The sequence below is a fragment of the Geotrypetes seraphini genome, chromosome 3 (assembly GCF_902459505.1).
Source record: "Geotrypetes seraphini chromosome 3, aGeoSer1.1, whole genome shotgun sequence".
Lineage (NCBI taxonomy): Eukaryota > Metazoa > Chordata > Amphibia > Gymnophiona > Dermophiidae > Geotrypetes > Geotrypetes seraphini.
The window spans coordinates 405,830,697-405,857,336 of record NC_047086.1 but is presented as its reverse complement, the minus strand read 5'-3'; the positions used below and the strand labels follow the sequence as shown (position 1 = coordinate 405,857,336).

The following is a 26,640-nucleotide window of genomic DNA, read 5'->3' as shown; positions in this document are numbered from 1 at the left end:
CCGGCCCACCATCCTCTGCACCGCCCCGTCACCGCCGTTCCCTTCACCGCCCCGTCACCGTCATCCCTTTCACCGCCCCGTCACCGTCCCCGCTGCATCCATATAAGCCTCAGTATTGTAATATTTAGCTTATTCCTTTCTTATAAATCAAAGTTCTGGCTGCTGAACTAGAGAAAGAGATGTTCAGCTGGCAGGGCTTTGTTTATAAATTTTTATCAACACAACTAAAGCAAAAAATAAATATAATTTTTTTTCTACCTTTGTTGTCTGGTTTCCGCTTTCCATATCTTCTCATTCAATTCTTTCCATCCACTGTGTGTCTTCTCTCTACGTCTTCCATTTGCTGTTACTGTGCCTCTCCCTTCACCCCCCCCCCCAATTGGTCTAGCACCCATCTTCTTCCCTCCGCTCCCCCATAGTCTGGCATCTGTCTTCTTCCCACTCTGTCTTCCACATTTCCCTTCGGGGTCTGTTCCTCTCCACCCTCCTTCAATGTCTGTCCTATTCCTTTCCACCACCACCCTTCCCTCCCTCCTTTATCATCTGTTCCTTTCTACCACCCTTCAGCTCCTCTCACGTGGCTTATCTATCTACCTTCCTCCCTCTTATTTTCATGGCACGTTACAATGTAATTTGTGCAAGCCACTGGAGCCTGCGAGCTCGGTCCCTGTCCCATCCCCACAAACCATCTCGCTTCTGTGCTCCTATTTTCTCCATTTCTAATATCTCCCCTATGTATCTGTCATTGCCCCCCCTGTGTCCATATACCATCCCCATGGCATGTCCCTTTTATGTCTCTGTCCCTATGCCCCATGCACATAATTTCCCCTCTTTCTGTTACCTTTCTGTGTCCAGATTTCCCCTATCTTCCTCTTCCATACCAGTGTGTCTCTTCTTTTCAACCCCATCTAGCTTTTTTCCCTCTTTCTTCCCCCCCCCCCCCCCCTGCTTCCAGTATCTGGCTCACCTGCCTGTCCTCCCCTTTCTTTCCTGCTGTGGGGTTTTCTTTCCGTTTTCATCCCCTTGGCCCAGAATCCTTTTCCCTTTCACTCCCATTTTGAATAACTCTAAGCTGTCTTAATGTCCCAAATCTTTTAGCAACTAGGGATGAATAGTTCTGCAGTAATTGCAGCTGAACTGTGTTCATGTCCAAAAAATCATGTTCAAGTAGAAAATGAGGTTGGTGGGAAGTTAATTTTCTCTATGTGAAGCGTAGACAAGAATTTAATGGTTTAATTACAGTGGTGAGCCCTTTTTTGCGAGAGGCTTAAATTGAGCTAAGCATTTTTCATAGCCCGACATTAAGATTTGGGGTACATCAAAGATTTTGACAGCATACAAAATGACAAGCAGCCCGCAGGCCCTGGAATTTTGAAGAGAGAATCTCCTTGGCATTTTTAACAGGCTTCAGAAAATGGTTATATCCGTCCTCACCTTAGTTTGCAGCCTTTCTTTTTCGGCGATCTGCACACTTTCCCAAAGAGCCACGCACACGCGGCTGCTCAAAGTTCAATCTTCCTGCTCTGCTGCAACTTCCTGTTTCCGGTTGGGTCAGAGCAGAAGATTGAATACTGAGCAGCCATGCATGCGCGGCTCTTTTGAAAGCGTTCCGGTCGCCAAAAAAGAAAGCCGGCAAACTAAGGTGAGGTGGAGAGAGGAAGCTGGTTAAACGATCGAGCCGGCGTGCGGGTGGGGCTGCGGGGACCGCACAATCCTTTATGCCTCACTGCGGTGACAAGACCATTCACCGCTCCATGGGGCGGTGATGGCCTTGTCCCCGTCCCCGCAGAGGCTGCTAATTTTCATTCCCCGTTTTTGGCGGGTTACCCGCGGCTAAACGCGGTAGCCGCGGGTAAACCGCCACCGTGTCATTCTCTACTAGTAGGTATCAAAATGTTTCATCATTTTAATTTCAAAGGTCTTAACATTCTTATATTGTCTTAACATTTCCTTTAAGTATTCTCACCTGGTGCAGTGATGAGTTTTTCCAAAGTGTTGTCCGACAGAGGTGATATCCTGGTTGGCATTGCAATTTTTAATATGATATCTATATAAGTTGATTCTAGTCTTTAGCATCTGGCCTGTTTCACTAATGCAGCACCCTTCTTTCCACTTTTTGCACTGAATGATATACAGCTCTCCCTCCAGATTCACGATTTTTTTCTTCTTTTTGCAGGTTGCCCGAACCTCTCCGGACCTTACCTAGTGGTCTAGTGGCGACATGAAGCAGGATCAATCGTCCTATGCTCCTGCCCCATGCAAAGCAGTCATCAAAATGGCTGCCGTGAGTTCCCATTGGGGCAGGAGCATAGGACAATCACTCTTGCCCCGTGTCACCATTAGGTAAGGTCCGGGGAGGCGGTGGTGGGTCAGAGCCGGCCCAAAAATTGATTCATGATTTTTCCCTATTTGCGGGCTGGCTTTGCATCTAACCCCCACAAATACAGAGGGAGAGCTTCATACCACATTAGAAGAAGAGCATGTGAAAGATCCCCTTATGTTGACTGTTTTCCTGTATGAGATGTGCTCAGCAGTTGTAGCTTGCCACACTGCAAGGATGTGTGCCATTTCTTCTTTGTTGATTTGTTTAGGGAGTTTGCTTAGGTGGCTGACGGAAGGCCAGCACAGGGTTATATGTTGCTAGATTGGGCTCTGGTCTCTATTCAATATCAGACTTTCGCTTCAAAAACCATCACCTGTGTAAGACCTGGACCTTATGCTTTCTCCTTTCATGAAACAATCTTTTGACCCAATGAAATTCCCGTTGCCACTGAAAATCCACACTGCTTCAGCACTGTCTAGAGAGTGCCAGGGTGGTTTCAAGGTGGAGATGACACTTACCCAATTGGTGGTGATATCCAGCCTGCTAACCAGATAACTGCTAGACTAAGGTCCTCTCTTTCAAAGCTGCGGTAGCAAGTCCTGGCGCAGCAAATGTGATGCGGCACACAGGAATTGAATGGGCTGTGTTGCATTTGCCACACGGGAATTGCTAGCCTGGCTTTATAAAAGAGGCTGTCCTAACATAATCTTGCTACTCAGCCATACTCCAGTCTAAATATTATTTGTATTCACTTACGGTAAGTAGCATCGACTATGTTATTCCCAGCTATTCAGCGCTGGTTGCGATCTAGATACCAATACTGAATATCCACAACCTCTTTAAAAGGTCTGGCCACTGTGGGTGAATATGGAGGGGGGGAGGATAAGTTTTCAAGTCTATCTTAAATTTAGTGTAAGAGGACTCACTGCGCAGGTAAGATGGGAAAGAGAAAAGCCATCTGATGGGTCATGTTCAGTCATGCAAGAGTTATTGAGGGCCAAAAGCACAAATTGGCTATTTCTGACCTAGTGGGGCAAAATAAAAAGGCTTAGTAAATTGTGTCTTTTATAATAAAATAATATGTTGTCTTTTTGTAGGCTACAAGGATCAGGGGATTCCACATCAGCTATAATTGGAGTTGATTAAAGATGATGCCAAATGAGATTTATCAGAGGGAGTCAACCGTAGCCCTTTATTTTATATATATGTATATGGTGAACCAGATGGGATGAGCCGATGGTGACCTCGGAGGTGTTGACCTTTCCAAATGAGGGATGTGAAAAAAACAAACCAACTACGAAATCTATCAGGATATAGATCAACATCGTAGTGGGGAAGTCTCTGAAGGTATTGAACTGGACAAAGCTGTTAGGTGCTGAAGAGTTGTCCCTAACTGCATCCCAGATTCACGTGTCCAGGACATCTCTCTAAGCACAGAAGGCAGAAAGAACAACAACAAACCGGCCCCTCCCTCAACATCAGCATGCATTTCCCAGCCTTGGGAAATAGATTCAAGGACAGAACTGATATTGCAACGAAGAACAACTAGATGGGGTTGGCTCGGGCTTCTTTTCAGTGCTCCATCTCCACTAGTTATATGATACCGATGTCATAATATTCTTTTGGACATGCTTAAATGTATTTTTTTGTAACTGCATTATACAGATGTTGGCAGAGTAATAGCCGCTAATGCTCGGAACCAGTTTTTGGAGAGAAGCAAAACTTACTTCCTCCCTAGTGTACATTTCCTGTTGTGTCACTTGACAGCCTCCTATGTTTAGCTACAGTTAAGTAGAATGACTTCAAAACCACAAGTCAGGACAAATGAAGACATGGAATGTTCTCGTGTTCGTCCCAATTTGGAATTCCTTTAGCGAGTTCCAAAAGAGCATCATAGTTGCCAGGTTGATCAAGAAATTGAATGCATGCATGCACACTGATGTATCTTTCTAGGGGAATCCATTTTCTTCAGTATAACCTGTTTCATATCCTAAAAGTGCTTCACAGAGCAAGTTAAGAAGTGGAAAGGCAGACACAGGTTATATTCATGCCCTCAGTAGAAGACATTAGGCGAGCTGATGAAGACGGGCAATGGTTTTGCTGGAGGTTACAGTTGGACTAAGACAGCTGCTTTAAAATGTGTCTCCAGGTGTTTGGTAACTTTTCTACCAGGCTATAATGTCAATCCAGAGTGCAAGATACCAGCCATCTGCTTTAGGAAACCAAGATGTCTCCTGTGCAGCAGCACAGTGGGAGACCCTGTGTTCACTCCCACTATAATTACAGCTTGTAGTTTGCTGTTGGTACAGCTAGAAATGCTAGTAAGGGTACATTTGTAATGTAATTGTTTGATTAGCAATGCACCTGACTTTTATCTGTCTGCATATTCTTTTGCTGGTCTTTTCCTTTTGAATTTCCTCCTGGTTTCAATCTATGAAACTCAAACTTAACCCAGATAGATTAAGAGCACTCTGGAATAAAATCCCTTCAGCCTCACACAAATTTCCAGTGCAATAGGTGAGACATTCTAGACTAGTGGTTCTCAACTCTGTCCTGGGGACCCCCCAGCCAGTCGGGTTTTCAAGATATCCCTAATGAATATGCATAAGAGAGATTTGCATATAATGGACAGGTATGCAAATCTCTCTCATGCATATTCATTAGGGATATCTTGAAAACCCAACTGGCTGGAGGGGGAGGGTCCCTAGGACAGGGTTGAGAACCACTGTTCTAGACAGTAGGGTTATTTCCACTCCAGATTTTTCACTCTGCCTCTGTTATACTTCACTGGGCTCAATAGCTCCACCTTCAGTTCTTTCCTTCTGCATGCGTGCTTGCAGGAGTGTTTGTTCTGCTCTCTACATTTTATTAGTTTTAATTCAATGTAATTATGTCCATATTTTAGGTAATTTCGTGCTTGGAGCATTTTTGAAGTTCTGTCTGCTTGAGAATTCCCAGACTTCGGTCTGTAGCTGACGGGCCAAATCCACTTCCTGTTAGCCAGCCTGCATAGTTTCTCTGGAGCTCAGGGCTCACCTTCTGTTAATCAGGGGTCGAGCATAGGCTGTTAGACGTCCTTAGGAGGCTCAGAGGGGCTCATTGTCACTCCACTACATTGTCACTCCACCGCCCATCCTGGTGTGCATCCGTTGTTCTGCAGAGGTGGAGGTGTAGTCAGACATAGGATTCTGTCTGGCAGACCGAAGATCAGCTTTCCATAACCATTCCCAGTGAAATTTCTCATCCAGCTACCGTAAGATCCTGTCAGGTCACATTGAGTACACAGTCTTGACAGCCTGAGAGAGACATCAGGGGAGGTTTGAAGAGTGGGGTTTTGAGGATTTCTGGATTTTCCCCTGTATTCTCCCTCCTGAAAAATTCTAAAATTGCCATTTTTACAGTTTAAGAAGTGTGAAAAATATTGTGAATTTCTTGACAGCAGCCATCTTGGATTTTTAGCTATTTTTTTTTTCTTTCTTTCTTTCTTTCTAAAGCTCCCTGCTTCTTCAAAACTGCAAATTTTGTCTAGAAATTTGCTGGGATGGAGCCCTTGGACTCTCCTCATGTGGATTCTTGCCAGGATTTTGCAAATTTACCGTGTTTAGAGCATTATTGTGCTGCAGGACACGGCCGGGGGCTGCAGAGTCCAGCTGAAGCAGCTGACCAAATGCTCATTTAGCCCAGTAGGGTGGTCGTCATGACTTTCGGGACTCGGCACAGCTGCTAATTCTACCCGCCAGACTGCGGATCCTTCGTGGCCTAAGAAATACAAATTTTAGTCACCTAAGGGTCGGACACTGTCTTCTGACCTTTGAAATTTTATGGTCTGAATCTCTGAACCAGTGATTTTCCCTTGCACAGTCCCAATCCACCGCCTCGGCGTCTCTGTGGCGTTGCTTCTTTGGACACATCATCGCTTGCGCTGCCTGACCCTCGTCTGGAGGATCCTGAGGCAGATGACTTGTTTGCTCACTCCTTATTTGCAGGTGCAGAGCTTCCTAGGTGGGATATCAGGGACTGTGTGCTGGATCTGTGGATCATTCTGGGGGTTTTGGAGCCTGGAAATGCTTGCGCAATCCTGCACTTATTTGAGTCTGCAGCTTTGCTGGACCTTATTTCTGCATCTTTGCAGGTGTTTGCTTTGGTCACTCTGTCCACTTCTGCTACCTTCCCCTGGCACCCTGATAAGTGTGTTCTGGTCTCAGAAGAGTTTGATTCGCCAGAGGGTGCTCTGAAAATTGCTAGAGCCATGTCACGCTGGTATTCTCTGGCACAGGAGTGTCAGTGACTTTGTGATCAGTCCAGGGTGGTTTCTTTGGTGGTGCAGGTGGCTAAACGCACCTCTCCTCCCTAGTGTGAGTTAGAGCAGAGGTGTCAAATGTCGGTCCTCGAGGGCTGCAATCCAGTCGGGTTTTCAGGATTTTCACAATGAATATGCACTGTTTTCATTGTATGCTAATATATCTCATGCATATTTATTGGGGATATCCTGAAAACCCGACTGGATTGCGGCCCTCGAGGACCGACATTTGACACCCCTGTGTTAGAGGATATGCAGGTCTTCCATGTGGATGTGGTCCTGAGGAAACTCTTTGACACAGCTGCTTTAGGCATTAAAGCTGCTTAGGTGACATCTTTTGTCGCACACACCAGTTTCTCTTAAATGCGCACACTGGAGAGTGAGGTGGTGGTTCCCTCTCCTCAACTTTTTGATTATATGGCAGAGGCAATGTATGTGGGTTTGGCAAAGGTGTCAGCAGAATGCTTTGGTTCAGACAACGGACTGGTGATTCCACTTCCAAGGTTACTTTAGCTGGACTGTTTTTGCAGAAGCAGTTATTCTTTGGCTATGGTCTGGACCAGTGTTTTTCAACCTTTTTTGGGCAAAGGCACACTTGTTTCATGAAAAAAATCACGAGGCACACCACCATTAGAAAAAGTTAAAAAATTTAACTGTGCCTATATTGACTATATATAAATATATAGGAATCAAATAAACACAAAGAAAGTATTTTATAATGCTGCCACCGCCGCCATCGGGAACAGGCCGGCACCAAGTTCTCCCTGCTTCTCTTCCCCGCAGGGCCGACCAACTCTCGCCACCCGTCGTCAATTCTAACGTCGGAGAGGACGTGATTGGCTGGCCCAGAACGTCCTCTCCGACGTCAGAATTGACGCGAGTGGCGAGAGTTGGCCGGCCCCACAGGGAAAAGCAGGGAGAACTTGGCGCCGGCCTGTTCCCGATGGCGGCGGTGGCACTCAAGTGGCTAAAGAGCCGCAGTTTGCCGGCCTAGGGACAACACTGGAGGGTGGCCAGCTGTGCACCCCCTTGGGACGTAAACCCGGGGTGGGGAAGACCGCCCCCCCACCCTGGTATGCCACTATCTGTACCTCACTCCCTCCCTATGATCAAAAATTCTCCTTTCTTCTATTCCCCGTGTACACAACCATCTCTTTCCCTCCCTTCCTCTCTCCAAAGTCCATGCCTTCTGTGTCCAAACACTCATTCCCTCCCCCACCTCAGCATCTCTTTCCCTCCCTTCCTCTCTCCCAAGTCCATTTCTTCTGTGTCCAAAAACGCATTCCCTCCCCCACCTCAGCATCTCTTTCCCTCCCTTCCTCTCTCCCAAGTCCATTTCTTCTGTGTCCAAAAACGCATTCCCTCCCCCACCTCAGCATCTCTTTCCCTCCCTTCCTCTCTCCCAAGTCCATTTCTTCTGTGTCCAAAAACGCATTCCCTCCCCCACCTCAGCATCTCTTTCCCTCCCTTCCTCTCTCCCAAGTCCATGCCTTCTGTGTCCAAAAACCCATTCCCTCCCCCACCTCAGCATCTCTTTCCCTCCCTTCCTCTCTCCCAAGTCCATGCCTTCTGTGTCCAAAAACGCATTCCCTCCCCCACCTCAGCATCTCTTTCCCTCCCTTCCTCTCTCCCAAGTCCATTTCTTCTGTGTCCAAACACTCATTCCCTCCCCCACCTCAGCATCTCTTTCCCTCCCTTCCTCTCTCCCAAGTCCATTTCTTCTGTGTCCAAAAACGCATTCCCTCCCCCACCTCAGCATCTCTTTCCCTCCCTTCCTCTCTCCCAAGTCCATGCCTTCTGTGTCCAAAAACCCATTCCCTCCCCCACCTCAGCATCTCTTTCCCTCCCTTCCTCTCTCCCAAGTTCATGCCTTGTGTCCAAAACGCACTCCCTCCCCCCTTTTGTGTTCCGTGTTTGCCTCCCAGCCCATCTTTGCAACTTTCTCAGCAAAACGAAGCTCAAGCCGCGAGGCTTGTCTTCTGCTTCCTGTCTGCCCTGCCGCACACAAATAGCCGAACGGAAGTATTCTCCGACGTCAGCACTGACGTCGGAGGGCAGGCTTTGCATAAGCCCTCCCTCTGACGTCAGCGCTGACATCGGGGAACGCTTGCGATCGGCTATATGTTAGCTGCAGGGCAGGCAGGAACAGAAGACGAGCCTCGCGTCTCGAGATGTGTTGAACTCCGCGGGTCCCCCGTCCAGCTCTCTCCTGTCCACGTGGGGCGGACCGCCCCTCTCCCTAGACTGGTGGTACTGCCCTGATGGCGGCCCTGACCGTACGGCACACCAGGCAACATCTCGCGGCACACTAGTGTGCCGCGGAACAGCGGTTGAAAAACACTGGTCTGGACAACCTCATGGATTCTAGAATGGGCTGTTGCCCTAAGGCTCATTCTAATTTTGTGGCTCACAGCAATCCTGACCATATACAAGTGCCACATTGCAGATTTCTTCACAGGGCTACCAGTGACTGAATTCAAAGAAGCATGGGATGAACAGAGGATCTAGAATCAGAAAATAATATTAAATATTGAACTAAGGCCAGTACTGGGCAGACTTGCATGGTTTGTGTATGGCCGTTTGGGGGAGGATGGGCTGGAGAGGGCTTCAAGGGCTGGGAGGGTGTAGATGGACTGGAGTAGGTTTTGACGGAGATTTCAGCAGTTGGAACCCAAGCACAGTACCAGGTAGAGCTTTGGATTCTTGCCCAGAAATAGCTAAGAAAAAAAAATTTAAATTGAATCAGGTTGGGCAGACTAGATGGACTATTCAGGTCTTTATCTGCCATCATCTACTATGTTACTATGTATAATGGCTACAGGTGTTCCCTGCCTTCCTCCTCCACTTCTGCACCCCCTGCTGAAGGGGCAAAATGGCGCCAGGCTGAGGGATGCTCCTCTTCAGATAGGGGGTCGGCTCTAAGTCTGTTTTCCCACCTAGATGCACATTACTTCCAACAAGTGAGTCTTGGATTTTCTTAGGTCAGGCTACAAGCTTGAATTTGCCCAGCCTCTGCCAGATTGGTTTGTTGACTCTTACAAGTTGCGGTGCTCAAGATTCCAGCCACCATTTAGCTCTAGAGCCAGGGAACTCTCGGATACAGACAGATACTCTACATACTTTCTCATGCCCAGAAAGGCTCAGAAGATCTTCAGCTTGTGAATAAAGCTATCAAGGTTCCACGCTTTCAAATGGAGGCCATGGTTTCAGTCATTGCAGTAGTGGCCCAAGGGAGTTTCTTGCCTCTCTGGTTTTCACAGATGCATATTTGCACATTTACTTAATTCTGGTCCACCGCAACTTTTTGCGGTTTCATGTTCTGGAATAGCATTACCAACTCTCGGCTCTGCCTTTTGGGCTGGCGACAGCACCCTGGACTTGCACCAAGGTGATGGTTGTCATAGCGAATTACATGAAAAAAAAAAAAAAGAGCCATCTGACAATCACACAGTTACTGGAATATCTGGGAATTCTCTTCGACTCGGCTGCGGGCCGCATTTTATCTACCAGTTGCCCACTGGCAGAACCTGTGTGCCCAAGTTTCTTCCCTTCTAGAGCGGCCAACTCCATCGGCATGGGTTTATCTTCAATTTTTGGGATTTATGGGTGCTTCACTAGATGTGGTTCCTTGGGCAAAGGCGCACAGGCATCCCCTTCTGCCTGCTTTGCTCTCTTGCTGGACTTGGCACAGGGATGCCTTGCAAGCCTATTTATCTTGTATTCTGGAGGCCGAGCAAGCATGGACTGGTGGCTTCTCCCACAATCGCTCTGCAGGGGCATACTGCTACACATTGCCTTCTGGATCATAGTGCTAGGGAGCCCATTGCAATTGCTCTCCTGTTCAGGTGAGTTGGTTGCCCTCTCAGCAAAAGTGGTCCCTCAACCAGTTAGAGCTCAGAGCTATTCGGCTATCTCTGATGAGATTGCAGAAGACTCTGGAGGATTGAGCGGTGAGGATCTTCTCCTACAAAGTGACAGTAGTAACCTACATCAATCACCAGGGAGGGTTCAAGAGCACTCATCTTCTTTTTGGGGGGGCAGAGCATCATCTCCTAGTGCTGCCAGCAGCTCATGTGGCAAGAATAGACAATGTTCAGGCTGACTTCAGCAGACAGACTCTGGATTTGGGTGAGTGGATCCTGTTTCCAGAGGTGTTCAAGCGATAGTGGGGCACTGGGGAAGGCCTCACTTCAATCTCATGGCCATGACAAGAAATAAGAAAGCAGATCGCTTCTTCAGTCGAAGATAGATGCATGGGACTCAATGCTATGGTGCAGCCGTGGTCTTAGGAGATTCTCTTAGGAGTTTTCTTCCTTGACCGATGATCGGCCAGGTCATCTGGAGGTTCGCTGCTCATGCAGACCACGTCATTCTGGTGGCTCCAGATTGGCCTCGCAGACCCTGGTACGCAGATCTGATGCGAATGCGCAGAGGTTGCAGCCTTCGGCTGAGCTCCTCTCCGGACCTTCTCTCGCAGGGTCTGGTCTCCATTGAAAATCCAGGTCAATTTGCTCTTATGGCATGGCTATTGAACACAGTCTCGGAGCATAAAGGATATTCTAACCTGGTTATTGATACTCTTCTGAAGTCCAAGAAGTCATCAGCAGTGTCTGCTTAAGCTGAGACATGAAAGGACTTCCAGCATTGATGTGCCCAGGTGGACACTTATTCAGCTCCGATCTTGCTAATTCTTGCCTTTCTTCAGGCTTGATTTGATAAAGGCCTAACTGTGACTTCTCTTAGGGTCCAAGTGGCCAGGCTCTCCTGTTTTAGATCCCAGGAGCATCAGATTTTAGATTCCTTGGTGTCTCATCCTGTCGCTGGATTCTTGAAAGGGGCTATTCGTGTCTGACCGCCGGTGAAGCTTCCTGAGACCTTAACTTGGTGTAGTCTAACCTTCGCAAGGCTCTTTTTGAGCCTCTTCAAAATGTTTTCTTCTTGGACTTGACGCTCAAGACCATTTTTCTGGTCGCCATTACTTCAGCACGTTGTGTGTCGACATTGAAGGCTCTATATTTTGGAGGTGGGAATTTTCCCTTAAGATGGTTCCTTCCTTCCTGCAGAAGGTAGTTTCAGTTTTCCATGTCAATCATGCCTGCCTGCCTTTCAACTGACAAGTTCCAAGACACAGGACTGCCTGTTGAAGAAATTGGATGTGCGCAGAGTTCGTCTGTGTTCTCAGGAAGTCACTCACAAATTTCATCTCTTTGACCATTTGTTTGTGCTGACTCATTCAGTTAAGAGGCGCACTTCCGCTTCCAAGGCCACAATTTCCAGATGGAGCTTTAGGGCCATTTTGTCAGCCTACATTCTTTCACGGAAGCAGTCTCCTGTTTCCATCAAGACGCATTCTACCAGGAGTGTGACTTCTTCATGGGTCAAAGCTAGATCTGTCTCTCCTGAGGAGATTTGCAGAGCGGCAATGTGGTATTCTCTTCACACATTTGCCAAGTTGTATAGAGTGGATGTGGCGGCAAGACAGGACTCTGCCTTTGAACCTTGGTCTTAAGGGTTGACGCAGCAAGCCCACCCTAGCTGATTTTGTATGTCCCTTCTGTCTAGAATGTCTCACCTATTGCACTGGAAAATGAGATTATTTACTTAACTAGTAGATAGGTGAGACATTCTAGACTCCCGCACAGTCCTTCCTGCACCTGTCTACTGTTTCAATCTGTTTTATGCTTCTCCAAGTTGACTCTTGGATGCCTAGCAGCCATTGTGGGTTGGGAAGAATTTGTATATATATTTAAATTTATTAGGGAGTAGTTTCTGAGCTCCTTTGAAGCCAGTATTGGTGGTTAATGGTACTGTCTAGTTACTTTTGAGCAAAACAAAATGTTTAAACCTGTTGCTATAGGTGCCTCTACTTCACGTGTATTGGGTGGCTCTGCATGCTTGGGTACTAACTGAAGGAGGAGCTAGAGAGCCAAGTGAAGTACAACAGAGGCAGAGTGAAAAATCCAGAGTGAATTACTTCTGCAGCAGCACACGGCTATAGGGAAATAACCCTACTGTATCTATTAAGAAGTTGCAAATTATACAGAATACTGCTATTAGTGTTCTTGTAAATGCTCAGAGATATGATCATATCTCTCCTTTTTTAAAGGAGTATCATTGGTTACCTGTCAAATTTCGTCTTATTCATAAGGCTTGCCTTTAAAGCACTATAATCCGGTCAACCTGACCATTTGGGAAAATTATTAGTTCCTTATAGGCCGACTCATAATTTGCGTTCGGTATCCACCCATCAAGTGGCTTTGCCTCCAGTTCATTTGGTGCAATTGGCTTCAATACGTAACTCTGCTTTTTTTTGCATCTGTTCCTGGTTTATGGAATTTTCTTCCAGATCATTAGTTGAGACTTTTTTTTTTTTGGTCTAGCATTTCCTTGAAAATATTGGGAGTAGAGTCTTCTCTTTGGCAACTATTTAGACTTTAAATAATTTTAATCTGTTAATTTTAATTTTGGATTTTATCATCTTTTTACCTTTTCTATGTTTTAATGGAATTCCTTTCTCTTTTTTATTATTTGTAAACTGTGCTGTTGCTAAACCGAAGTGTGGTCAAAATTTTTTAATAAAGATAAGCATGCTATCTAGAATGTCTCACCTATCTACTGGAAAAGAGCTTACCAGGGTAAGTACATAATCTCTTTTTCACTCAAGATCTTTCTGTTTCATGATGTTTATCGAGACTAAAGATGTGCCCGCTCCCTCTTCTAAAATTCTTTCCACCTGCTTACACAAACTGAAACCTGGTTCTACCCTGAAGACTCAGTTGCTGCCCCAAGTCATGAAGGTTACCACTTCTTCCATACGCCTTGCTTGCTAGATCACAGAAGCCTGCTTTTCTCACCCTCCTGTAGATTTCAACCTCTTCATCTACTTCGATCTCGCTGCTTTACCTCCTTCAAAGTCCACACTGTCCATCTATTCGCTCCCTTTCCTCTGTGAAAAGTGGTCATTTATAGACCTCCAAACAAATCCCTGCCTTCCTTTCTCACTGACCTTGACTCTCTTTCTCGAACCACCTTCTCCTTCCCTTATCCTTGGTGACTTCAACATTCATGCCGAGGACATCTCTGACTCCTATACCTCGAGTTTTCTTGCTCTATTATCCTCATTCAATCTTCAGCTGTGCTCCACTACCCCCACACATGAGAATGGCCACTGCCTTGATCTTGTCCTTTTCTCAAATTCCACAATTGCCAACTTCTCCACCTCCATTCTTCTGTGCTCTGACCATCATCTGATAACCTTCATGACTCAGCATCCTCTCCCCGACATGACCGATCCACACCAATACATTCAATCTTCAGGCTATTGACCCATGCACTCTCTTTGCCATGGTCGCCCCGCTCCTCTCGAATACTATCCTTTGTAAATCTGTCAATGAAGCAGTCTCTCCTTATAATACTATTCTATCCTCTGCTCTTGACAGCCTTGCTCCGCCCATGTCACGTCCTGTAAGGTGCGCTAAACCCCAGCCCTGGCTAACCTCTAAAATCTGCTACTTAACCTTCCTCAGCATGAACTGTGGAACGTCACTGGCTGAAATCCCACACTTATGCTGACTTTGTTCATAGTAAATTCCTTCTGACCTCTTTCCAATCCTCCCTTATGCTTGCAAAACAAGACTACTACGCCCACTTAACTGATTCTTTTGGATCCAATCCTCACCATCTCTTTACCATGCTCAACGCTCTACTCAAAGTGCCCTCATGTCCTACTCCTTTGCTTTCTTCCCAGACCATGGCTGAATACTTCCACAACAAGGTTCACAAGATTAACCTTGAGTTCTCGACCGAATTGCCACCATCTCTCCCTCTTCCCGTCCACTCCACCAACCCTCTGTCAACCCTTTCCACCTTTTCTTCCTTCTCAGAAATCATGGAGGAGGAATCTGCACATCTTCTCTCCTCCAAACACACTACATGTTCCTCTGATCCCATCCCCTCCATCTACTGATCACCTTCTCTCCTACTGTCATTCCTGCTATCTGCCATATCCTCAACCTATCGCACTCTACTGTGACTGTACCCGACACCTTCAAACATGCCTTAGTTATACCGCTCCTCAAGAAAACATTACTGGACCCTATCTACCCCGTCTCCCTCCTCCCCTTCCTATCCAAGTTATTTGAACGTGTAGTCCTGCGCCATTGACTTGATTATCTTCCATCTTAAGCTATTCTTGTCCTCCTTCAATCGGGCTTTCATCCTATCTAGTCTATGGAAGCCGCACTTACTAAAGTCAAAGTTAATATTCTCAAAGGAGCAGGGGAAATAGTGGGGTTCTCTAGGGGTCTGTTGCTGGGACTGCTGCTTTTTAACATATTTTTCAATGATCTAGAGATGAAAATAACTAGTGAGATAATTAGATTTGCTGATGAGACAAAGTTGTTAAATCGCAAGAGGACCTTGGGAGACTAGAAGACTGGGCATCAAAATGGCAGATGTGATGCAAGGATCCACATTAGGAGTCACTGTTCAGGAAAAGAATCTAGGTGTCATCAAGGATAGGTTGAAACCCTTAGATCAATGCGCGGCGGCAGCTAAGGAAGCAAATAGAATGTTAGGAGTTATCAGGAAAGGAATGAAAACAAAGATGAAAATGTTCGAATGCTCTTCTATCGCTCTATAGTACGGCCACACCTCGAATACTATGTGCAGTTCTGGTCACTGTATCTCAAAAAGATATAGTGGAATTAGAAAAGGTATAGAGAAAAGCAATGAAAATGAGGAGAGGCTAAAGCATCTTGGAGAAGAAATGGCTCAGGAGTGATATGATAAGAGGTCTATAAAATACTGAGTGAACTGGAAAAGGTAGATGTGAATCACTTGTTTATTCTTTCCAGCTCATTTCTACTTCCCAAGTGCATCACTCTGCACTTCGCATTGAATTTTAGACCATTGCGTTTAAGAGAGACCCTGGTCCAGATGTATTTCTCTTTCTGCATTTGAATTTTAGATCTGATTAACTTACCTCTCCTTGACTGAGGTCAAGATGTGCTACAAATTCAGGTACAGGTGGTAGCTTACTGCCACAGAGGGCTTAGAATCTAAGGGCTAGATTTACTACTTTACTTTTACTAGTAATTCACACTAATTGTGGCAAAAATATTAAACTGTGCTCGGCTTGTATATGACACAATGGAGAATTGGGTGAGTTGTCTAAAGATAACATGATTTTGCAGTTCAGTTCAGGGTTTGGATCACTCTTACATTCTATTTTAGTAACTACTTGTGAGATTTCTCAGGGAAAAGCCAGAGGGAGACAGAGAGCAGAAACTTTTTTTTTCTGAAATTAAGCTCATAGTGTTAAAGTATATAAAAACATTTCTCCCTCCGTATTCGCGGTTTCAGCAATCGTGGTTTTGATTATTTGCGGGTTTTAGCTTGCTGGCTCCTCCACCCAAATTATATCAGCTTGCACAGAGAAATCGCTGATTCCCAGCACTTTCTTTACCGTGTTTTGCCTCTCCTTCAGGAACAGGCCAGGTCTCCCACCATGTTATTCGTGGTTTCACCCATATTCATGATGGCTTTTAATAGAAAACAGCGAATAACATATGAAAAAGTTATTTGCGGTTTTTCTGTATTCGCGGGTCTGTTAATCCCCTATCACAGCGAATACGGAGGGAGAAGTGTAACTTACACTTGAAAACTTGTTATTGTCAAAAATGGAAGTAACATTTAAATCATGTCATTAAATGTTCTATAACTTATCTTTCTAATTAATTAGCAGAAAAGAATACAATTTCAGTTTCTGAATCTTTCTTCTCTCTGTTCTAAGCTTTTTTGTTACTTGTAACTTCCTCCCTTGATGGGGTCCAGTTGTTGAAATAATCTTCCTCCCTCACCATATTCTTATGGCACCATTTTTCCAGGAGAAAATTATGCTATAGAAAAGAAAGTTTGCACTATTTGATCCTGCGACCCACTGGTTTTAGGCTTACAGCATGCAGTTTTTTTCCTGTTTAATGCTATAAAGCAGTGACTCTGAACTGAGAATGTTCTGTAACCTACTCTAAATTACGTTTGTTGGCTGATAGAATAGGGGAAGAAGACTTGTGCCCAGCAAGAAGCACATGGACAGTATAGCAGGTGATTTAGCTGTTCAGGCACAGAGGGATTCTGGTGACCAGGGCCAGATTGGGAGCTGGACACTGTGGCAGCTTTAACTGGGGGAGAAGAGAATCAGAGGAGCTTATGCTGAAGAGCAGGCTACCATTACATTTAAGCGTCGTAAAGAAAGTGGTTTTGGATCTTCTAGGTCAGTGGTTCTCAACCCTGTCCTAGGGGACACCCAGTTAGTCGGGTTTTTAAGATATCCCTAATGAATATGTATGAGAGAGATTTGCATATAATGGAGGAGACAGGCATGCAAATATGTCTTATGCATATTCATTAGGGATATCTTGAAAACCCAACTGGCTGGGGGTCCCCTAGAACAGGGTTGAGAACCACTGTTCTAGGTGCTCTTGCCCTGAAAATTTGCATATTCTTTCTAGTCTCTACCCCCTCCCCCCCAGCAGTTCTCCAATCTTCCAGCAGCATCAGTGACTGAAGCACTCATTGCCAGTTAGCTCCCAAAGTCTTCTCTCTACCATGCCCTGCCTCTGCGGGAACAGGAAGTTATGTCGAAAGAGGTGGGGCAGAGGAGAGAAAGGGAGAGGTGCTGGCTCTGGGATGATGTAAAGGAAAAGGAAGACAGAGGGAGAAGCTGGATATGAAGAAGGACAGGGCCCACAGGGGTGATGGGAGCAAAGAGTACAGATACTGAACATGGGGGGAGGGATAGGGACAGGGACACTGATTGATATGGAGGGAATAGAAATGTCAAATGGAGTGGAAACCCTGGAAAGAATAGAAGATGGATGGGGCTCAGGGGTAGAAGGTGAATAGGGCTCAGGAGGGGAAGAATAGAGCAAAAGAGGATGGGACTCAGGTGAGTGGTAGAATAATAGAGCAGGAAATGACTAGGACTTAGTAATTGAGTGGAAGAATTGGGGAGGGGGTGTAGCAGGGCTGGCTCAAACTATGGATCAGGTGAGGCCTTGGCTCAGGGCACTGGTGATAAAGAGTGCCCCAATCCCAGTCCTGTCTGCCTTCAAACTTCTACAGGGACAGATGCAAGACTAGGATTTTAGTACCCTTTCTCCTCAGTGCCTCACCTGGTCAAGCAGGAGGGGAAGACACCAGATCACCGGTGGGGAAGGGGAGAGGAAGGGAAGGGTGTCAGTGCAAAAGTTGGCATAGGGTGCCACGGTCCTTTAAGCTGGCCCTGGGGAGGGGGAGAGGGACAGAGCAGGGAATTATGGATGGGAGCGATGAAGAAGAAATGTCAAGAGAAAAGTGAGGACCTGGCAATTGGTATGTATGAGTAGGTTTGTTTGTGTGTTGGCCTTATTATGTTTTAATAACTTTATGTATGTAAATTATATAAACCGTTTAGTGCTAGACGGTATAGAAATTTTTTTAATAAATAGATGAGTTGGGAGAATGACTGAGTGTGAAATAGGGAGTAAGAAAAATAAAGGAAGTGTGGAGAACAGTTTAAACATAATGTGAATGACTGGAGATAGGATGAAAGACACTGAAAGGAGAAGGGTAAGAGAGGAAGGAAATCTCTGAAGGGGATAAGTGAAGATACAAATGGCAATATGAGATGACAGAGAGATAGATGAATGGCCTAGAGGCAAGGGAAAGAAGGAGAGATAGGGATGGAACTAGTGAGTGGGTGAGTGGAAAGGATGAAAGATGGGGAGGGGAATAGAATGGGGAAGGAAAGAGACAGGGGGCAATGAGAGTACTGAAGAGGAGATGAGAAAAGGAGGAGGGTGAGAGAAAGGGAGGCAGGATAAAATCAAATGGGCAGATGTAAACGTAAGGAAGAGAAAAATCAGGAAAAATATGAAAAAAAAAGATTAGTGGCAGAGAGATGTAGAAAAGGACTCGAAAAAGATGAGGAGAGAAAAGAAATGGAAAGGCAAACCCGGAGAATAATTGAGGAGAAAGCTGACACAAAGAAACTGGAAAAGAGACTGGGACCAACACAATTGGAGAAATAAAATGCCCAGACAAAGGTAGCAAAGAAAATAATAATATTTAAGGTTCAGAACATGTCTGCAAGAGCTGGGAGATCTTACTCACTCCTTTGCATGCCATGAAATAATAATAACAGGAGAGAGGACATCCAAAACGCAGAAAACAAAGACAAGCAAAATGAACAAAATGGACCTCCCAAAATAGGTCCCGATATGAGTCATCTGCTTGATAGCTGTGAGTAGTCTTATCACCTCAGTAGAGAGATCAAAGGATATCAACTAGACCAGGGGTAGGCAATTCCAGTCCTTGAGAGCCAGAGCCAGGTGAGGTTTTCAGGATATCCACAATAAATATGCATGAGATAGATTTGCATCTCAAGGAGGCAGTGCATGCAAATCCATCTCATACATATTCATTATGGAGATCCTGAAAACCTGACCTGGCTCCAGCTCTCGAGGACTGGAATTGCCTACCCCTGATCTAGATCAGTGGTTCCCAACCCAGCCAGTTGGGTTTTCAGGATAAACCCTAGTGAATATGCATGAGAGAGATTTGAATATAATAGAGGTGACAGGCATGCAAATCTACTCCATGCATATTCACTAGGGTTTATGCTGAAAACCCGACTGGCTGGGTTGGGAACCACTGGTCTAGACTGGTCAACTAACATCAATGATTTCTGATGTCGGCATTCCGCCAGAACATGGCCAGTTTGGGTTCTTCAATAAAGTTTGGCTGTCATTGTGCTCTTTCTGCTCAACCAAATAATAGTCAAGAGTTCAGGTATTTCTTTTTAAGCAGACCATGGAAAAACACACAGGGGTTGATACCCAAAAGAACAAGTGCCAACCACTCTCTTATTTTTTTGTATATTTTCCCGTTGTTGTGCATCAATATGTGTATACATGTTTTGCATGAATGCTGGTATATCTTATCCATATATGCTGTTAACAGGGTTTGAAAAAGGTTTTGGACCAGTTCCTACAAGAAAAGTCCATAAGCCCTTGGGAAAATCCGCTGCTTATTTCTAGGATAAGCAGCATGGGATCTTGTCAGGTACTTGTGACCTGGGTTGGCTAATGTTGGAAACAGGATATTGGATTGCCACTGAATGTGTTCATAGATTTGTATTTTCACATTCCCTACGCCTAGAGGCTGTCATTTCAAGAGATTCCTGGACCGAACTCTAGCCTTTCAAGCAGGAATCTGGAACAACACCCTAAGTGGCCTCCTCCTGAACTCATTCAGAAAAGCACTGAAACCCAACCTATTTGACAAATTCATCTAACAGCCCGAGCCCCAGCTCCGGCCATTCCCCCCATACCCCACCCCTCTTCCTAAGCTACATGCCCTGAAAAACCCCAGTTTGCATAATCCCCACAACTGTGTATCCTCTGCTTGCTCGTTCCCACTCTAATCCAATGACGCCTCTCTTTATCCAATGCCGTTTCTCTTATTGCTATAAGCTCTACTTGTTTCTTCCCTCTCTAATCTAATGCTGTAATATCTATGCTTAACTATTCGCCCAGGAAGCTCACTGTACTCTGTTATTATTGTACACCGTCTTGAACTGAAAAGGTATGACGGATATAAATAAAGCTGTTATGATTATTATTTTATATTCGGATCTTACCGTATCTGTATAAGGTTAGCATCATGTTGAATATTTTCCTCATAGAATTCATAAACAATTTAATCTCGAACATTGAGGAGAGTTTGGTGTAGTGGTTAAAGCATACTGAGGTTGTGGGTTCAAATCCTGTCCTGGTCCTTGTGACTCTAATCCTCTGCTGCCCCAGGTACATTAGATGGACTGTGAGCCTGGTAGGGACGGACAGGGAAAATGCTTGAGCCCCCAGCATAAAAAGCGGAATAAATAAATACATTCATTGCAAGGAAAGTTTGAGCCTCATGCAACTGAAGAATGTTCAGTCCTTCCTCCACATCTTTTTGATGACCCCCAATACCCCAGGACCAGGCTTCTAGCCTTGAGGAATGGGCAACAGCTCCCTCCCATGCCTGGAAAGTTCCTTTGTTGACACAGCTACAAAAATATGCTGACTAAGCCAAAAGGGTCTCGAATCCCTTTGCAATGGTTGTGTAGTTTTGATTTTGCCAACTGGATTCATAAGTGCCAGAACCAAATAAAAAAATGCAGCTTTATATTCCAGCATTGCAAAAGGATAAACTAATAAGTCCAAATTCATCTGTGACTATACATCGGAATATGAATGAGGGTGGGTTCTCATCCATTGATGGTTTTGGCAGGAGAGGGGATCCTCACTGAGGCGATGTCCGCTTTGGATAAATCCCAAACCAAAAATGGACTAGCAACATGGGGCTCAGAGGTGACTTGAGCGACTTGACACTGATGGGCCAGTTTTAATAAAAATGGGAAAAAAGAAAGGCAAAGCAAAATCTCTTTAAGTGAGAAACAGTTGTCACATGCAAGGAAGTCACAGAAAAGGATCAACCCTTGCTTAAGAATATTGAAAATGTACAAACGGAACTTATAGTGCGGCAGACCAGAGCGGTCCATCAAGCCCATAACCTGTCTCTGAGTCACAAGTACCAGGAAGATAGCCAAAAATAACTCATTGCTCATTTTCAGAAGTAAATACTGGCCCTCCCAAGTCTACCTGCCTAATAATAATAATATGGCCCTTTCTTCCAGGAACTTTTCAAATCTCTTTTGAACCTGCTGTTGCCTTGACTGCATCCTCCAGCATCAGATTCCATGCTTTAATTATGCATTTCAATTAAAAAAAATCAACAACTTTGTAAGATTTATTTGCTGGTTCTTATTTTCATTGAGTTGTACTGGTTGAAAGGTTAAAATGTTATAAACTTCTCTTATATCCCAACTACGTTGTCTCGGTTTCAAACTGGAGAGCCCTAACCTTGTTAGCTTCCCCTCATAAGGGAGGGGTCCATCCCCTTTATTATTTGTATATGCCTTTCTCCAAATGTTTCCTTTTTAAAATGGGATAACAGAATTACTACAATACTTGAGATTACGTCATACCATGGATGCATAGAGAGGCATAATGGTATATTCCGTTTTCTTCTCCATCCCTTTTTAAAGAATCCCTAAGTGCTTGATCTATTTCCCATTTTTTTATTGGCAGTTGCAATACGCTGGGCTGATAATTTCAATGTTATTGTCCAAAATCTTTTTCCTGGGTGGTGTTCAAATGTTTCCCTCCAGAAAAATTAACTCATTTCAAGAAATTAGATTTGGATTTAGAGTTGAAGAGGAGTAAGATGCAAAACCCTTGTGTGCATTGCCACCCTGAAGCAGACACTAGAACAAAATATGGTCTGCGTGGTGACTAAGGTCCAGATCTGGAGTCTGTTATAGGGGAAAACACCCTCAAGATAAAGCTGGACAAGTTCATGCTAAACTGGTGAGACTGGACTCATTTGGAGCACTGGTCGTGACCTTGGGACCGCCGTGTGAGCGAACTGCTGGGCAGGATGGACCATTGGTCTGACCCAGCAGCGGCAATTCTTATGTTCTTACACCTACATTGTAATAATAAATAATAACTTTATTCTTCTACTAGTCTTTAAGCCCGTTACATTAACGGGTGCTAGAATAGATGTGTGTGTCTTTCTTTCTCTCTCTCTCCCCTTGGTCGCTTTCTGTCTCTCTCTTTCCTCGGCTGTCAACCATCACCCCTTGCCTGTTCCACCTGTCCAGCAGTAGGCCTTCTCCCTTCCTTTTACCTCCCCCTGTCCAGCAGCACTCCTTACCTGCTCCCCCTGTCCCTCTTCCCTGCTCCCCCTGTGCAGCAGCACTTCTTCCCTGCTCCCCAGTCACTCTTTCCTGCTCCCCCTGTCCAGCAGCACTTCTTACCTGCTCCCCTGATCCTTTTCCCTGCTCCCCTGTTCCTCTTCCCTGCTCTCCCTGTCCAGCAGCACTCCTTATTTTCTCCCCCTGACCCTCTTCCCTGCTCCCCCTGTCCAGCAGCACTCCTTATTTTCTCCCCCTGACCCTCTTCCCTGCTCCCCCTGCCCAGCAGCACTCCTTACTTTCTCCCCCTGACCCTCTTCCCTGCTCCCCCTGTCCAGCAGCACTCCTTACCTGCTCCCCCTGTCCAGCATGCAGCTCCTCTTCTTTAAAACAGCCTACCGGCTGTAACATTTGTTTCCTGTGTCTCTCTCTCTCCTTAGTGTTTTGTTATTTTTTTCAATCTGTCTCTTTAGCCCCCTGTCCTTCTGTGAGTGTGTGTGTCTCTCTCTCCTTGTCCTCTGTGTTTTGTGATTTTTTTCAATCTGTCTCTTTAGCCCCCTGTCCTTCTGTGAGTGTCTGTGTGTCTCTCTCTCCTTGTTCTCTGTGTTTTGTGATTTTTTTCAATCTGTCTCTTTAGCCCCCTGTCCTTCTGTGAGTGTCTGTGTGTCTCTCTCTCCTTGTCCTCTGTGTTTTGAGATTTTTTCAATCTGTCTCTTTAGCCCCCTGTCCTTCTGTGAGTGTCTGTGTGTCTCTCTCTCCTTGTCCTCTGTGTTTTGAGATTTTTTCAATCTGTCTCTTTAGCCCCCTGTCCTTCTGTGAGTGTCTGTGTGTCTCTCTCTCCTTGTCCTCTGTGTTTTGTGATTTTTTTCAATCTGTCTCTTTAGCCCCCTGTCCTTCTGTGAGTGTCTGTGTGTCTCTCTCTCCTTGTCCTCTGTGTTTTGTGATTTTTTCAATCTGTCTCTTTAGCCCCCTGTCCTTCTGTGAGTGTCTGTGTGTCTCTGTCCTTGTCCACTGTTGTTTGTATGTTTTTTTAAATCTCTGTTTAGTTCCTGATCCCCTGTTTGCGGATTTGAGTGTAGGGCCGTTTTGTAGGGCCGGGTCTGGCGGTGCAATGTAGGGCGGAAGCGGGAGGCGGGACCTCAGCACCGGCCGGGTGGCTCGCGCCACCGGCCCCCAGGAGCTCCCGGCCGGCGGCGGCGTGCCATGGTGCAGGAAGAACAGAGATCGGATCAGGGAACACAGCACTGTGAGAGCTGCTGCCCTCAGCTGTTTTTGTTTTTGTAGTTGAAAGCCGCCGCCGCCGCAATTAGAGTTCGCCGGCCGCCAGCGCTCAGCCGTACCGTGAGAGCGGCGACCCACAGCTTTTTTTTTTTTTTTTTAAATTTGTATTTGAAAGCCGCTGCCGCAGCTCCTCTCTCGATCCTGGTGCAGTTCGAGAGAGGAGCTGGTACCATGCAGTGAGAGGCAGGGGTGAGGAAGGCCGCCGCAGCTGTGTAAATTTTTTTTTTTTAATTTGAAAGCCGCCGCAGAACTATGGACAGTGAGAGGCGGGGCCGCGCATGTGCACTCGTTTTTTCGCGACAGACCAGGGAACACGTTTTTTTTTTAGTGCGCATGCGCGGCCTATCATTTTATTATATTAGATACCGCCGCAATCTGACGACTTCTCGGCGGTTTACATCAAAGAGAAAGGGACTTGGGGGTAATAGTAGACATGAGAATGAAGACATCGGCACAATGCGCAGCGGCTGCTAAGAAAGCAAATAGAATGCTAGGAATAATCAAGAAGGGTATTACAAGCAGAACGAAAGAAGTTATCCTGCCATTGTATCGGGCAATGGTGCGCCTGCATTTGGAGTACTGCGTCCAATATTGGTCGCCGTACCTAAAGAAGGGTTCAGAAGGGTTCGAGAGGGGTTCAGAAGAGAGCGACACGTTTGATAAAAGGTATGGAAGCAGAGACTTAGAGGGGATATGATAGAGACTTATAGGATCACGAAGGGCATAGAGAAAGTGGAGAGGGACAGATTCTTCAAACTTTTGACAACTACAAGAATGAGAGGGCATTCGGAAAAATTAAAAAGAGGACAGATTCAGAACCAATGCTAGGAAGTTCTTCTTCACCCAACAGGTGGTGGACACCTGGAACGCGCTTCCAGAGGGAGTGATAGGACAGAGTAAGGTATTAGGATTCAAGAAGGGATTGGATAATTTTCTGAAGGAAAAAGGGATTGAACGGTATAGATAGAGGGCTAGTATACAGGTCCTGGACCTGATGGGCCGCCGTGTGAGCAGAGAGTGGTGGACACATGGAACGCACTCCCGGAGGTAGTGGTGGGGCAAAAGACACTACAGGGATTCAAAGAAGGTTTGGATAAATTCTTGAAGGAAAAGGGGATTGAGGGATACAGATAGAAGTAAGGATAGGTTTTGTAGGGCAGGGAACACTTGACAGGTCATGGACCTGATGGGCCGCCGCGGATGCGGACCGCTGGGTGCGATGGACCTCTGGTCTGACCCAGCAGAGGCACTGCTTATGTTCTTATGAGAGATTGGACAATCAATGAAGTACAAAATACAAATAGTAACAGTACAGTATAATTCTTAAGGATAAACAGAATAGAATTATTACAATTAGGGCTCCTTTTACGAAGGTGTGCTAGGATTATTAGCGCACGCACAAAATTGCCGCATGCTATAGTGCGCGCTAGCCAAAAATCTACCGCCTCCTAGTGGCTGGCGTGCTGGGGAATTTCATGCGCGCTATTGCACGCGTTAAGGCCCTAGCGCACCTTTGTAAAAGGAGTCCTTAATGTAATTTCTATTTAGGAAATGTATCTATCAAATAGTAGAGTTTTAATTTCTTTCCAAAAAGCTACACTAATATAATCACCAAACCAGGACTGCTGTTTACTTGCTTGAAACCTAAAAGTCCTGTCCAAAAATGACCTGTATCTTTGGATAGGCAAATAAGTTACAATTTCTGGTTCTCCTCGTGGGGTTGTACAGCACAAAGAGAGACAGAAGATAGGTGGGGGCCAGTCCCCAAATCAACTTAAAACAAATGCAAGAAAATTGGAATATTACTCATGGCCTCTTTTCTTCAGTCCAAATATCAGCCGGACAGCCGCATTCTGTAGGTGCTGTTCCTTGTGGTTGTGTTATATGCATTCTTATACCCACCAAATCCTAATTTATTAGAGCTCTAGGCAGGTTACAAACAACATATATAGAACATAAGCAGTGCCTCTGCTGGGTCAGACCAGAGGCCCATCATGCCCCGCAGTCCGCTCACGCGACGGCCCATCAGATCCAGAACCTTTATAGTAATCCTCTATCTAGACCCTTCTATCCCCTTTTCCTTCAGGAAATTATCTAATCCCTTCTTGAACCCCAATACCGTACTCTGTCCTATCACACCCTCTGGAAGCGCATTCCAGGTGTCCACCACCCTTTGGGTGAAGAAGAACTTCCTAGCATTGGTTCTGAATCTGTCCCCTCTTAATTTTTCCAAATGCCCTCTCGTTCTTGTAGTTTTCAAACGTTTGAAGAATCTGTCCCTCTCCACTTTCTCCATGCCCTTCATGATCTCATTGCATAAATTGAGACCATACTTAAATAGCATATTTTCGCCACTCATAAGAACATAAGCAGTGCCTCTGCTGAGTCAGACCAGAGGTCTATCATGCCCAGCAGTCCACTCATGTGGTGGCCCATCAGGTCCAGGACCTGTATAGTAATCCTCTATCTAGACCCTTCTATCCCCTTTTCCTTCAGGAAATTATCTAATCCTTTCTTGAACCCCAATACTGTACTCTGTCCTATCACACCCTCTGGAAGCGCATTCCAGGTGTCCACCACCCTTTGGGTGAAGAAGAACTTCCTAGCATTGGTTCTGAATCTGTCCCCTCTTAATTTTTCCAAATGCCCTCTCGTTCTTGTAGTTTTCAAACATTTGAAGAATCTGTCCCTCTCCACTTTCTCCATGCCCTTCATGATCTCATTGCATAAAATGAGACCATACTTAAATAGCAGCTGTGTTAGGCAGGAAATCCCTAGGGACATAACTCAGGTTTCTCCTAGGCTGGTAATGAGCATACCTTCCAGCCTTAGGACTCCACTTCTCAATAAGAGTCCTCCCAGGCTTTCTAGGGCAGTGGTTCCCAACCCTGTCCTGGAGGAACACCAGGCCAATTGGGTTTTCAGGCTAGCCCTAATGAATATGCATGAAGC

At 45.6% G+C, this 26,640-nt stretch overlaps 1 protein-coding gene across 1 annotated transcript in view; it reads left to right on the top strand.

Annotated features, from left to right (window-relative positions):
* The window catches only part of STUM (stum, mechanosensory transduction mediator homolog), a 106,723-nt gene extending 101,861 nt beyond the window's left edge, over nucleotides 1–4,862 (top strand). The window contains exon 4 of the mRNA XM_033937150.1: nucleotides 3,421–4,862. Coding sequence (XP_033793041.1) covers nucleotides 3,421–3,455 — 35 coding nt within the window. The 3' untranslated portion in view covers nucleotides 3,456–4,862. The remainder of the gene's footprint in view (nucleotides 1–3,420) is intronic.
* The last annotated feature ends 21,778 nt before the right edge of the window (nucleotides 4,863–26,640 follow it).